Raw genomic sequence first — 15,582 nt, forward strand, 5'->3', positions numbered from 1 at the left:
GCAATGCTGGGAGAATACGTCATCCATATGGAAAAAAATAAATTTCTACATCACACTGTATATAAAAGTCAATTTTAGATGGACTTAAGGCATATAAAATTCAATCCTTTAAAATTATGTAATAATAAAGAAGAACATTTTTATAATTTCAGGAGATAGAGGTATTTTAAGACCAGGACAAGAAGCACTAATCATAAAAGTAAAATATGATAAATTCAGTACAAAAATATGAAATTACAGGCCAAAACTGAAAAAGGATTAGCATTAAGAATATGAAAAGGAATTCTACAAATCAATGTAAAAATTTCAAAATGAATTATACAAATGTCTAACCATTGTACTGTATACCTGAAACTAATATAAAATAACGATGAAAAATTTAAAAAGGTCCATCCTATTCAAAGTCAAGCTCAAATGTCACCATCTATATGAATCCTTCTCTATGTCTTAGAGCAATCTTTCTCCTTAAAAAAAAAAAAAAAAAGACTTTAAAATGAGCCAGGAAATTGATAGATATTTCACATATAAGAAAACACAAATGTCTAACAAAAGACATTATGAAAAGATGTTGGCCTCTTTGTAATCAGAACATTGCAGATTAAAACTACATGAGATCCACTTTACACCTATTAGATTTTAAAAATTCTAAAATCTGACAATACGCAAGGCTGGAGAAGATGAGGAGCAATAATAGGAGATTCTAATTTAATTCTACTATTTTGGAAAACTTGTAAAATTGTGCATGTGCATACCCTAGGACTCAGCAATTAGATTTCTAGGTATGTACTCTAAAGTACTTGCACAAATATACTTTGAGTCAAGGATAGTCATATTAGTAATATTTGTATTAGTAAAAGAAAAGGAAACAATCCAAATGTCCAACAATAGGAAAGTAAATAAATAAGATACGTAGTTATGCAATAGAATATTGTATAGAAGTGAAAGTGAACATGCACAACTATAAAAGAAAAAGCAAAACCATAAGACTATACACAGTAGGAGACCATTTTTACTTTTGTCAAGCACAAAGCCTAATGAGACAATGTATAGGAATGAGTAAAAGTATATGTGATAAAACTAAACTAAATGTAAGCAAAGGAATATTTCCAAATAGTGCTTAACTTTGGTATGGGTGAGGATCAATTATAGCAGGAAGGCTGGGGATGGGAGAGAAGAGAGGCAAGTAAGGAGGCTCGACTGTATCGATAATATCTAATTTGTTGTTATGTGGTAGCTTTACCAGCTTGTGTATTTTATTATGTGATATGATATCTATTTTACAAATATTCTTGTATATGATATACATAGTACATTTGAACAAGATAATCTTAAAACCAATAGCATTACATAGAAATGGCCATTTTTTTCAGGAGCAACTCCATTTAACTCTAAAATATTTTTTGTATAATGTGGAATGTTTCTATTTTATAAATTTCTCCTTTCATTGCTGTTAAGAAAACTTTTCTGGCTTATAATTAAATGACTTTAATCTCTTCCCCAGAAATTAGACATGCAAAAATGTAATGCAATAAAGACATTTAATCTTCATATTCAGACTATATTTTGGCCTCAACTAGTTTTTATCTTTTTTTATTTTATGAGACATGGATTGCTTCACCATGTTTCTATTTCCAAAAAAAAATGTTCAACTGGCTTTCACTCCTCTGGCTTATAATTAAATGACTTTAATCTCTTCCCCAGAAATTAGACATGCAAAAATGTAATGCAATAAAGACATTTAATCTTCATATTCAGACTATATTTTGGCCTCAACTAGTTTTTATCTTTTTTTATTTTATGAGACATGGATTGCTTCACCATGTTTCTATTTCCAAAAAAAAATGTTCAACTGGCTTTCACTCCTTGAGGAAAGAGAGATGGAGAAAATACACCTACTTTACCCAGCACTAATAATAGAGCATATTATAATGTATCAATTTAGCATTGTCGAAAAGTATAGAATTAGTAATACAATTTACATTTCTATGAATTTACTCATTAATTTGTTTAATTTACCTAACATTTTTTGAGCATCTATGTTATACTTGTACTGAGTGGTGATAAATTGGAAAAAAAAAACACTTAATAATACTACAGTATAGTATAGGATGTGCACAAGGAATGGGGCTGACAAAGAGAGAAGCTATCAATCCTTCCAGGAGATCTTAGAATGTCTTGACAGATAGAGAAAGAATTGCACTGCCACTCCTACAGAATGTAGGAGAGTTCTCCAGCTAAACATGGTAGGAAAAGAATTGCCAAGCAGAGAGATAGATCATGTACTAGGGCAAATAAATGGAGAAGAAAAAAGAAATTGGCACTTTCTGGAGGATTGAATTGATGACAAATAGCCATCTTCTCACCACATAGGAATGCTGGACAAAATCAATCTCTCGCGCGCGCGCGCGCGTTAGAGGAATTCAAAACTGGAGGCAAAAAATCCTCTAGATCTGGAAACAAGAAAACGAGAATCTCAAAAAGCTAGGATGCTTTTCTCCCCCTAGGAACCATGAAGACCTGATTCCATGGGTACTCCCGCCCTCCATCATCCTCCCCCTCCCCACTAACCACGCACACACTTCGGGTGTGTGGGGTTTGTGTTTAACATATTCAAGCAGATTAGATACAGCTTCCAGCTGTTAGATGGAACTAACTCAGTCATAAAACTGGAATCGCAAAAGGGCAGCACTGTCTATGAAATGAGAAATAATAAAAACAACCAAAATCTCTTTGAACATTGGTTCGACGAAGCAAAAAAGCAGCACAAAAAGGCTACTCTGGATTGGAGGGAAGGAGGGAAGAAAAGTTGATCTGATCAAAAAATTATAATCGATACTTAGAAATGAATTCCTAAGGGTAAAATTCTTAAAAAGGAGTTAGTATGATAAACAATGTACTAGATTACGCCCTGCTAAAAAAATAGGATTGCAAACATCATGCTAATAGATGATAGAGTAATGAGACCATAAAACGTGTATGTTTGCAATGACTAAAGGAGTAAAAGAAGACAGAAAGCATGATGAAAAAACAGAGATGTTTGGAAAAGAAAGGTTTTTAAAATATAGCAATAGCTTTTTAGAAATGAGAATTATAATTATTAAAATAAGCAGTTTAAACAAACTAATGGAAAAATTAGTAAAATATGTGATAAATCTAGAGAAGTACCCCAAATATAGATATAAAATATTTTAAAATATTGAAGATTAAAATTAAGGTGTGCAACAGTATAAATTATGTTTAATCCGTTTATATTTATTTAATATAAATGATTATTTTATTTATATCATCTTTTTCTTTAATGTTTTCCTTTTTCTGTTATCTCTTATAACAGAACTTTTCCTTTTTTCTTTTTTCCTTTTGTCTTATATTATTTATGTTCAATACCAGAATTTTTTAAAAATCTCCTAAATTTTACTTTATCAAGTTTGCACACTTATTTCACTATTTATTTTGTTATGAACATGTGAGTAGTACATTTTTGTGAACACTTATATTTAAAAAAACAAACAACAACAACAAAAAAACCTTCTTTGTTAGCTGATAACCCTAATTCCACTTGTTCTTATATTATTTATGTTCAATACCAGAATTTTTTAAAAATCTCCTAAATTTTACTTTATCAAGTTTGCACACTTATTTCACTATTTATTTTGTTATGAACATGTGAGTAGTACATTTTTGTGAACACTTATATTTAAAAAAACAAACAACAACAACAAAAAAACCTTCTTTGTTAGCTGATAACCCTAATTCCACAACATCTTTCCTTCAAAACTCTGAAGGTTTTAGTCCAATTCTTTTCCTTGACATTTAGTACTACAAAGAATGAGACTGAGGCTAGACTGATTTTATTCCTTTTTACCGAATCTGTTTCTGCTGAATGGATGCTTATAGAATTATGTTTTATTTAAACATACATTTCAATTTTCTATGTTGTGTCTAAGTATTTTTTTCATAAATTTTGTCTAGTAATTATTCAGCACTTTCTAACTCAAAGTTTTAAAAAACATCAGAAAATTACATTTGACTATGCCTTTGATTAATCCTTCTATTATGATTGTTTTGTTTTTTTCTTTGATGGTGCATATAATTATTAGGTTATATCACTTCAAATAATTTCTTATACTTTGGTCCCTTTTCATCTCAGCGTGTTATCTTTGTATCTCATCCTGTTGTCCTTTCATCTTTTCCTGATCTATCTGATGGCTTTCTGTTTTCTTGAAAATTTTGCTTACTGGCTACTACTGAACTTACAAAATAGATTTCTACAATATTTTCAAGCTAACTGTATTTCTCATTATTCAAATTACTGTGAAATGTCAGGATGATGTTTTCTTTATTTCTATATTTTGTTTTTTGTTGTTTTTGGTCTTCTTGGAATTGATAGGTATTATTTTTTTTTTTCTTAAGACATCAAGTAGGATTTTGTTTTTTTCTTATCCTTGGATGAATATTCATCCATTCACTTTCGATTTGGTAGCCATTTGAATCACTTTCTCAGATTCAGAGGGCAGATCTATGTAAATCATTTCTAAAACAATTTTCAGTGTTTAGTCATTTCTACTGAGTATAATTCCTCTGAACTGAGGAACAGCGTTCTCCCACCTGTGCTAACTGAATTTCCAGTGCTTTGAGTCAACGGAGTGTATGAAAATGCACCACCCTATGCATTTCTATTAAGACTCTTATTGCCTCTACTTTTATCTCTGTGCTTGTGGGAATTTCATTTTTGACAGTACAATATGCTGCCTCTAATTTCTCTCTATATTCTGCTCTGTTGTTTCTGAGGGATGTGGAAATGTAACAGAGGGGCAAAGGAACACTTGAATTAATCACTTTGTGAAATGTTATCTGTGTATTATGGAGATAATTTTATTCTCATTGGTATGTATAAACTATAAAATCGGTAATAGGGACAGGCAAATTGTTATTTCTAACATCTTTCTGGTAAATGGAGCTGCTTTGTTTTATAATGTAAAGTATGTCAGTCACAAATTATTTTTATTAATCCTTTGCTATCTACCCTACAGACAGTAGAAATACTAGATTCTAGCAATAGGTTACCAGTCAGAGTCATCTTTTAGGGTTAAGTTCTTATCTTAAAAAAATACACACACACCCTCACACACACACACATATATATGTATTTTAGGAGATATTTAAAAGATGTCTTAATTTATTAGACTAATATATTTTAAATTGGAAAATCCTAAGTATTTCTAGTTTGAAATCTTACTTTACCATGACATACAGGTACATGGGTTAACTACGTTGCCACTTGGGATATATGTATCACAAGTAACAAGAGAATATAAAACTGGATCATGTCTATGTTCTCTCTCACTTACCTAACACCAGGGAAAATTTGATATCTTCTCCCAGCCACAACCCAACATTCCACTAGCGTCATCTTCCTAAATTGCAAATGTACTGGGAAAGAACAAATGATCCACTTCTCAATTTCTAGCCTTCCATCCTCAAACTAAATAAATGGTGGCCACGCAAAGTCTATGATTAAAAACAGCTATGAGTCCACCACTGATAAGGTGAAGATGAGGCAGTGGGGAGATGAAACGGGATTATATACATAAGGAAACTGGCACACAGTAGCTTCTCAATTAATAGTAGTTATTTTATTTTATTATTTTAATTGAGGGTCTGAAGTTGTTTCTCCTTCTGGTTTCCAAAGGAAAAAAAATCCCTTTAGAACCAGAGAGCAGAAAAATTCCCTTCTACTTTTTTCATTAGGGAAATAAAATAAGTATTAAATAAAAGGACAGGAATTAAGATCAGAATTACTATTATTTGGTGTTCCTTTCTTGATGTTGGCATTTCATTTCTGATTTCACTCTGGCTGACAACCCCTCTCCTCTCTCTCTGTCTCTCTGTCTCTCTGTCTGTCTGTCTCTTTGTCTCTCTGTCTGTCTGTCTGTCTGTCTGTCTCTCTCTCTCTCTCTATATATATATACACACACACATATATAGAGAAATATAACAAAGGATAACAAATATAACAAATATAACAAAATATAACATATATATAACAAATATATATATATGGATTTTGTTTAATTATAAATATTAGGAGATAGAAGAATCCACCTATATGGCAAATATAGACTCAAATTTAATTTGTTTTGGAAAAAGTCAGGTTAATTTTTTTCCTACTTCAACATGACACTCTTAAATATAGAAATTAAAATCACAATACCTCTCTTTTAAGTTAATTAATCATAAATTTGTTGAAAGCAAGGATTAATTTTACCTCTTTTGTATCAACTGTATTGCGTAGCATACTTTTGGGCCCATCACAGCTAAAATCATTTCCTTTCATAGGTCTGCAAAATGTTATTTTTATATGAAAAATATTTCATAATATTTTAATACTGATTTTGAAGTACAAAACATCTGATTATGTTCTTAGTCATTTACATTTCTGTGTTTACCGTCAAGTCAGTTAGAGATAGAGTCTAACTCACCGGTTGAGGTATAAAGGTACGTTCTTATTTGTTGTGGCACTAGCTGCTCTTTTGTGATCTAGTTCAGACCTCAACATTTTTTTATCAGGGTGTGGAGAACAAGGTAGGAATACAGTGACTGGCTTCTGGAAAGGATGTGTTGATGGCTGCTGAACATGAATCAGAGGGCTTGTGGATAATACCGAGTAGGAAGTATCTTGCTGTGTTTTTAAATATGCCACTAGAGATGGGTCAACAGGTTGGACCTAAACAAAGAAAAAAAATATATATTCTTATATTTTGATAGTGAAAGATGCAAAGTATCAGTGCATTTATAAACTAATTTTTTGAATATTTGATAGAACATAGTTTTAATACATTTCTTTATACATTGTTGGCTGGAATTAGTGGTGAATTAGTCTATAAAAGAGCACAGCATTTGAACCCTTTTTACAAAGTCCTTCTGAAATCTAGGTTCCTTATCCTTTGTTATAAATAACTGAGAAACATTCTTAATTATAGGCAACAAAATGACCTAGAAAACAAAATAGACATTTTACATAATTTCTAATTAGAACTATTGTTAGATCAAGAGATCTTTAGAAACTAGAAAAACAGACTATATTTACGTGTTTCCTCTCACATAAGAACAGCTAATAATCAAAAAAAGCTAACCTAATTTTAAAATTTCAAAGTTTATGGAAAATATTTATAAAATTTAACTATTTATAATGTTTTCTTCCCAACTTTCCTTCTTTGCTTACCACTTATAGTAACGACTGAGAGAAATTGGAGAGCCTGGGGGAAAGTTGAGGATATAAGGACAGGGAAAATTTAGGAAATATCTTCTGAAAGATAGATTGATACGGCATTATCCACCTTACAAATAGTGTTTGTATATATTCTTTTTAAAAATCCTTCCCCAGTAGGGCTGTTTTATAATTAAATATAACCACACATTTAAAATTTTAAATATTTTAATTTATTAGTCTCTTTTTTTGCCATCCTCTCTGGTAGAAATTTTGAATCATATGAATGTCCAATGCCTGGCATCAATTCTATCATAGATACTCAATAACTTGTTAATAAGTATCATAAATATAATAACATAAACGTAGCTAGAAAAACCTTTCAGTTAAAGCAAAGATTTAATTTGAAATGAGATTCAATGTGTTCCAAATCATCACTTAATCACTGATAATACTGTATATTAGGTTGTTAAAAGTATAGGAATTTGTTTATCATTATATTAAATATTTGTATCTTCTTCATTATTTAGGACCGTATGTGATGACTCACAAAATCTATGAGAAAAGACTCGACAGTTTTTAATATTTACCTTTAATTGTATAAGCACTGATGAGCTGAAAACTCCTGGAGGGTAATTTAAAGATATTCGAGAATCCATGCTTGGTTTAAGAGTAAGGCCTTTCTTTGTTACTGTGAAGGATTCTTTCTTTAAACAAGACACAACAGAAAAGATACCCAACTTGTAAACTTTCACTTCAGCACAAGTTCCCTGTATGGATTGAAGGACATTAAGATAAGGACATTAATACAGCACTTTTCTGGGGGATATACTGTAAATACGTAAATACTCTGTAGCTGCGAAAAAAAATCCACATGCTGTCCCTGTAATCTCCCACAACTGAGAATAATTCCTTTAACTCCAAATGGATAGCCTTTTCAAGATAGGACAGAGAAGTAAATAATAAGTAGTTTCTCGAGTGGACTCCATGATAAAGAGAGAAATCTATTTACTTTAAATTCCAAAGAGAAATTGTATCTATATAATGGTAATAACATTCAATGTCTTTAACAAATATTAGTTACTTCTGGAATACTTTCCTCCTTTATCCATAAGAGAATTTAAATTTAAATTTAAATTCTCTTATGGATAAAGGAGGAAAGTTATTAGCCTTTATTCAGAAGATTCAATATTGTTTTAGGCAGTCCAAGGACTGAAAAGTCATCATTCAGGTAGTTTAAGTAAACGCTAAAGCACTTGTATTGCCAGCAAATTCTTCCTTCAGACAATTCACAATCCCTTAGTAAAGTCATTTTCTCTACTTCTCTCTTCCATGCAGTGGGAGCAGTTGACTACAAAGGGATCCATTCGTGTTTCTTTTTTATATGGTGACATTTAAATTTGTAATGCATGTATGCAGGCACATATTCAAGCTTTTAAAAAATCACACAGAAAGGAACCGAGTACATAAGTGAAAACAAAATTATCTACTCCTACAATCACCAAAGCTTAAAATGAAAAGAAAGACTTAGAAGTAATTTAATCTATTCATGCTTTCCCGACAGCCAGCTGGGCTCCACCCTGGCTTGAGTGGATAATCGTGCAGACACACACAAACATTTCAGGGACAATCACAGTGCAAAATAATCTATCATTTGAAAACTGACTAAGGAAAAGATTTCACAATATCACTGTGTGAATCTGTCGCTGGGAAAATTCAGGGCATGATGACTGTTCTTAATTGGCTGGAGGGAAAATGGTGAGAGGTAGAAAAGAAACGTCTTCTGGGAACTGACGGTGGTTGCCCTGTGTTTCAAGGATATTTAGCAGATGCTGGGGAACCGGAAGGGTTTTTAAGCAGGGGAGTGTCCTGAACAGAACTCTGATGGTGATTTATCTGACTCCAGAATTAGAATTCTTAAATGTCATAAAAACCACATAAAAATTTGGAAGGAATCCAGAGTTTAAATTTTCTTGGGCTAAAAATAGGGATAACTGCCATTAGAATAACATAAAGAGAAAAGTATATGCTTTTATTTTTTTCAGTAGACAATGATTCGCGCTCTCTCTCTCTCTCTTTTTGCTTTGATTATCCATTTGCTAAACATCTTATGTATCTACTGTGAAAAGCACATGTCCAAGAGCAGTTTTTTGCTTTTATGACAGTCACACAAAGTGGCCAAGATTAAAAAGCCCCAATCAAGGGCTGCTATACTTATAGGCCAATAGAAAATGTATTAGTTGCATTAATTGGAGTAAATAATTAGAATAGGCTTAGCTTTCACATTCAACTGTATAACATTATATGTAACTCAGAAAAGACCTAAACCAGAAAAAGAGATGTATTACAAAGAATTTCTTATATGCATGGAAATTTTTTACATTTATATCCTGTCCTCTTCAAGTAATGACAACTCACATAAAGCTGAAAAGACAAATATTTTAATTGTTTTACAATAAGTTCAGTGGCCCACAGAAGAACCTTAAAAGTTAGTCCCCATCAACTCTATGCTAACTTTAATACTTTTGTATATTCTCTCTTCAAAACATGTGAACTGGTGACCACAGAGGGCCTCGGAGTTATTACAATAAATTCTACAATGAAAAATGATAATTTATTAACTCCTAACATGTGTTTTTTGGCTTCCTTTTATCTTCATAAGTGTACAGTATTTTCTCATTTCATCCTTATGACCCTAACAGGTAGATACTATTAGTTGATCATTTCTCAGATAAAGAACTTGAATCATAGTAAGATGACATGATTTACCCAAGTTCACATAGCAAGAAGGTGTAAGAACCAGACTTCAAACCCAGCCATCTTCCTTTACAACCCACGTCCTATCAACCACATATACTATCTTCCATGTGTGGAATTAACACAATTTATAGTTTTAATAACTATCTTTAGGCATACACACACACACACATGCACACAATTATTTGTTTGTAACATATGTTCCCAACCTATGAATAATAAAAATAAGGCTACTATCATCTGGGGATTCTAACATTCTTAAATTAAGGTCCATCAATGTAGAAATGTTAATGTAAAAGTAGTCTAAGGCATGATGTTGGTTTTGTTTCCCAAATGAAAGTATAGTATTTGCTGGTTCTAGACCCAAGTTCTCTATCCCTAATTTTGGCCAATAATTTCTGTTCTTTGTTCTTTGGGGATGGCAAAAAAGTGTGACTGCACTGGTATCAATCTATCAACGCTTTCATTTGATACCAATGAGTAGTTATATCTACACTATGATTCTGGTAGTCTTAGTAATATTTAGAAGAGTCAAACAGCAAATGTAGGTGTAGCCAATGATTTACCAACCTTGTAACTTCCTCTCATTCCTTCCAGTGAACTTGGGGTTAGGTAACTTGACTGAAGGCTTATGTCAGACACTTTCACCATGATGTCTCTGTAATTTCCCCTGTAACGTGCAGTAAATGGAATTGCAACGCATATTGGGAATGGAATTCTCTTTTCCATATCTGAGCACTCCACATTGATGACATTGCTAACCAACTCTTCATTATCATTCACTATGAAAGAACTCATGCTATTAATTATTCGGCATTCTAGATGTTGTAAAATGTATGATGGTGCAGTGATGTAACAAGACACTTGGGGACCTGTAGCATCACTCAGCACATCAAGATACCTGCAGGGGAAAAAAAGGATGTAATTTTTACAATTATTTGATTTATGTATTGTATAGCTATGTATATAAGAGCCAAAGCTTATATACTTTTATCTTATGATCATGCGAATCTAAGTTCTCTTGCTTACTGTCTCTGTGACCTTGGGCAACATAGCTAATCTCTCTGTGCCTCAGTTTCCTCAACTATAATGGTGATAAAATAATAATGTATCTCATAGGAAGGCTGAGAATTAAATGAACTATTATATGTTAAGTAATTAAAAATCTGTGCCCGGAACATAGTGAGTATTATGTTAGTAATTATTGTTGTTACTATTATTATTACTATTATTATTTAAGTGGTTGATTCGTTCCTCAGTTTTGTTCACTTCACAATATGAATCTAAAGATTGCTATAGCTTCTTGATAAACCCAATACTAATACTCAAATAGTTTTTTAAATTTTGAGGAGACTAAATATATATCTGGTTTTGGAATTATCTAAACACATGAGATCAAATGCTTATTTCATTTTTTCGAAAACCTGAGAAAGGTGCAAAAGTACCGTGAACTTATGACTAATCAAGGTAATTAGAAACAATATTTACAATCCTCAAAGAACAAATCCAAAGGCCTATTTTGACCAAAAGCTTATTTTGACCATTTGTTTTACTCTCGTTTTTTTTTTTTTTTAGCATCACCTTTGCCAATGATTTTATAGTCCTGTAGGTTTAAATTCACAGTTGAGATCAGTCACTTGCTATTCATTTGACCTTAAAAATCAGTAATCATTATTAAAATAGCTAATATTTTAGTTTTTTCTATGCACCAGGTTTTAGGCTATATATTATTTCATTTAATCCTCATAATATAAGGTTAGGCTGTTATATTATTATCACCATTTTACAGATTAGGAAACTGAGGTTTAAAAAAATTTATTTTGCTGAAGATAACACAAATGGTAAGTTGTAGAATCAATAATTGAATCTGTCTGTTTTCAACACAAAAGCCGAATTTTCTAGTATAATATCATACTTCCTCAAATCATTCCAAAGCCCTGGTTTCTTATTCCAGGGCTTATTAGCTGAAATTAATAACTAATCACAATATGTGGAGATTTAATGAGATCAAATGTTTAAACTTCTTAAAAATGGGTTAGCATAAAATGAGTGTTAAATAAATGTTGGATCTCTGCATCAAAATTACCAGCTTTAGTTTCTCCTTTTATTGCTACTTCTCATTGTATACCCGTGAAATGATTGATATATAGACAATGTCAAAGAGAACTAAGAAGATCTATATCAAATACAGCATTAGTACTGTTTAGAATAATCGGATTTTAATTATTTTCAATTATTAGTAATGAATTTTTATAGTACACTTTAATATAAAAAATTTTTTAAAAATTGAAATTGCAAAGGTCATTTATTTACATTTACAATTCCGAACCCATAAATTTAAAAGGAATAGAAAATTATCCAGCCCAATGATCTGTGTGAGTATTCTCTGATGATGGTGATTATACTTTAGAAAATATGAAACATCATTTAGTAGAAGACACAGTGACCCCAGTCTTCAAGAATGACTAAGGGAATGAATAACTTGACTTCTCAAGAATGACTTCAAAAATGCCTCTTTTCTGTGCCATGGGAACCATCTCAATACACTCTTAGAAAAGACTGACAGATGAGGTAGGGTGAGGAGACCCAAAAATGCTTTTATTTCTCTTAATCCTAACCAAATAGATCAGGTCCAGCCATTCAAATGATCTCAGGGGTTTATTCTAGTTTTGTTTCCCTTTGAGTCTGTGCACTCTAGGTCAACTATACAAGAAGAGATAGGCTTTTTTCAAAAAGCTATTCAGGGAGGGATCATAACAGATTCTGAGCTAGCTTGTGTTTTTGACACTCATCTTTTACATTGCATGATGGCCTCCTAGCCTGAGGGATTGTAATAAGTAGTCATCTTAAATATGCAAGCCAAGCACAATTGGTTTGAAGGCCACAAAGAGGAAATCAGTAACTAGGGAACACCTAAAGTAGATGTGAGAGGGAGTGGTTCAGCAATGACTCATTAGTACCAACTTTGAGTCATTTCTGAATGTGAGGATCTGCAGCTTTAATGTTTTTCTCAAGTGAAATGAGCAAACACATATTGGCTGCTGGGTTTTTTTTTTTTGCTTTTTTTTTTTTGCAGGAGCTGTAACTCTTTTGAACCATGGACACCTTTTGTACTCCTAGGACACCTATAGAATTTATTAGATTTTCAGACCTATAGGGACCTCATAGCTAAACTAGTTTCAACCTCTTCATTTTATAGATGAGATAACTCAGGTCAAAGTGAGCAAAATGACTTGCCTGTAATCATAGACTAATTGTGGTGTTGTCCTAAAATGGTATAGTACATCTTCAAGAGCATGACACATCTTGGCAGAGAGGGGATAAGTGAAGTGTGGTAGTGTGTAGAAGGCGGAGAAAGTGAGGATTGTTGGGGGTGAAATAAATTAACACTAACATTTAGCTGAGAGTGAACATCTGCAAAGTGGCAGGGTACTAGGACCTTTACATGATTTCTCATTTGATCTTACCAATAATCCCAGGAAGTATATGTAATATCTACAAAGAAGGAAATGGGGCTAATAAATGAAGCAAGTGGTCAAAGGTTATAGAACTAGTTTAGAATAAAACAGCAGATAAAATTTAAGCCTGTCTGACTCCCAAACATATGATATTTTTTCACTATTTTTCAGTGCTTTCTGAGGGTGATATGTTTGCTGGGGAAATATTGTTTGTGAATATTTTACTTTATTTGAACAAACATGGATTATTGCCCCTTTGTATTGGGGAGATAATTCATAAAATAGATCAGTCTTTCTCACTTTTTGAAGTCATGGGTCTTTGAGAGTCTGATGAAAGCTCTAAATCAAAGAAATAAAATAGGTATGAAAATATACATTTAATTTTAAGAACCTGCCAAAACTTATTTATGAGCTCCCCAGAGTTCTAAAGAATTCATGATGATTTATAAATAAAATAAATCTGAGAATTTACTTAAGAATATAAATATAATAAATCTGAGGCTGGAAAATTCTCTTCTAAATTTTGAATACTTTGTAGCCTCCTAGTTTTTCTTATTATAATTGAAAAAAACAATGATTTTAAAGTGTCCCTGTAATGGACAATTACATATTTTAACAACTTTCTCAGTCAATTTTTTCCTCTTTTAAAGAAACATTTAATATGTTTGTTTCCTAAAAGTATAAGAAACTAACAATATTAGTTATAGCAGCTATCGGATTTTCATGGGAATAATTTATACTGAACTACTGATTTACAATATTGTTTGGAGATATGAAATAAAAATATAAAACTTTGCTCACTTACAAATACTATGTGTATAAAACCACAGATACATACATATAAATAAGCACATATAAGGTTTTCTCATATTGCATTTACTTACTCCTTTTCCATTATGTTATTTTTTTGCTTTGGACTCTCTGAGTCATTGGGAAGAAGACTATTCACATATTTATTGGTGATATCACATGTTATGGAGGATGTGGTAATCTCTTCTCTTTGATTTTCTGAGGTCTCTTGAATTTCTCTTTCTGTTGTCTGAATTATGTCATGCATCTCTTCCTCGTTGCCACTTATGTTCTCAACAGTCATGTGTTCTATTTGTTTATCATCACCATTTTCTGTATTCTCTAGGAACATTTTGTTCTGTGACTCTTCTTGCCCTGCTGCTTCACCATTCAAGGATGTATTGTTTTCTTTTTCCACTAAGTCCAGACTCATGGATGCTAACTGGACCTGGTTTGTGTAATGACTTTCCTCTCCATTTGCGGAAGAAACATTAGCCGTTTCTATGACATTTTGTTCCCCTCTTGCAGCAGTGTCTGTTGCTTTGATATCTTGAATGGAGGACATTGTCTGCAGTGGAGTACATTCATCATGCGTGCTGCAAAAATCACACATCTTTTTTTCTTCTTTCTTTAGAAGTATAGCTGTGGTCCCCAAATATTCATTTATTCTCATAAGGCAGTCTCTGAAAGTAATGATTTCTACACACATATACACACATAGACACATAAAAAAAATAAATACAAAACTAAACTAAATTATATTTCTCCACTGACATATAATGAGATATGGCAAAATAACATTTAAAACCTACAAAGATCTTTACTGGGCATTTAAGCCAATCTCCCTCCTGAAGGAGAAGTCATTTGTACAACCATCATTCTTTTAACACATCTAGGAATTGGGGACAAATGGCTTTTTAAGGTTATAAAAAGAATAAATCTAATTCCCTCTGCTTGTAAAATTTTTTTGAATATTTGAAGACAGATATTATGACCTCCCTATAAGACCATTCAATTGAAATCAACATCTCCCTCAGCCATTTCTCATTTGCTATGATTTTGAAACTTGTTCTTTCTCCTTTGAATGTACTATAGTTTATCAATTATTCACTTAACATTATTTGCTAAAATTTAACAAAACACTCTAGATGAGACTTGGGTAGAGGCATACCATAGCTGCATTATTTCTGCTGCTGTGGATGCTATATTGAGCATTTGGTTTGCTGTTATGAGAATTGGATTAGGTTTGTGCTATTTCGCCTGCTGAGCTTGTTATCATTGGCAATTTTCAAATTAGTCTTTCAAAGAATATCTCTAATTATATTGCTTCTCTGATTAGATAATGCAGTGGCTACTCAAGGACTACTAAAC

The 15,582-nt window shown here is 32.1% G+C and overlaps 1 protein-coding gene across 1 annotated transcript in view; it reads right to left on the bottom strand.

Moving 5' to 3' along the window:
• DTHD1 (death domain containing 1) overlaps positions 1-14,858 on the bottom strand; it is a 53,869-nt gene extending 39,011 nt beyond the window's left edge. The window contains exons 1-4 of the mRNA XM_006919067.1: positions 14,307-14,858; positions 10,535-10,865; positions 7,798-7,977; positions 6,480-6,724 (exon numbers count right to left, since the gene is read on the bottom strand). Of these exons, the coding sequence (XP_006919129.1) occupies positions 6,480-6,724; positions 7,798-7,977; positions 10,535-10,865; positions 14,307-14,824 (1,274 nt within the window). The 5' untranslated portion in view covers positions 14,825-14,858. The remainder of the gene's footprint in view (positions 1-6,479; positions 6,725-7,797; positions 7,978-10,534; positions 10,866-14,306) is intronic.
• Positions 14,859-15,582: the final 724 nt, after the last annotated feature.

The sequence above is a fragment of the Pteropus alecto genome, unplaced genomic scaffold (assembly GCF_000325575.1).
Source record: "Pteropus alecto unplaced genomic scaffold, ASM32557v1 scaffold5, whole genome shotgun sequence".
Lineage (NCBI taxonomy): Eukaryota > Metazoa > Chordata > Mammalia > Chiroptera > Pteropodidae > Pteropus > Pteropus alecto.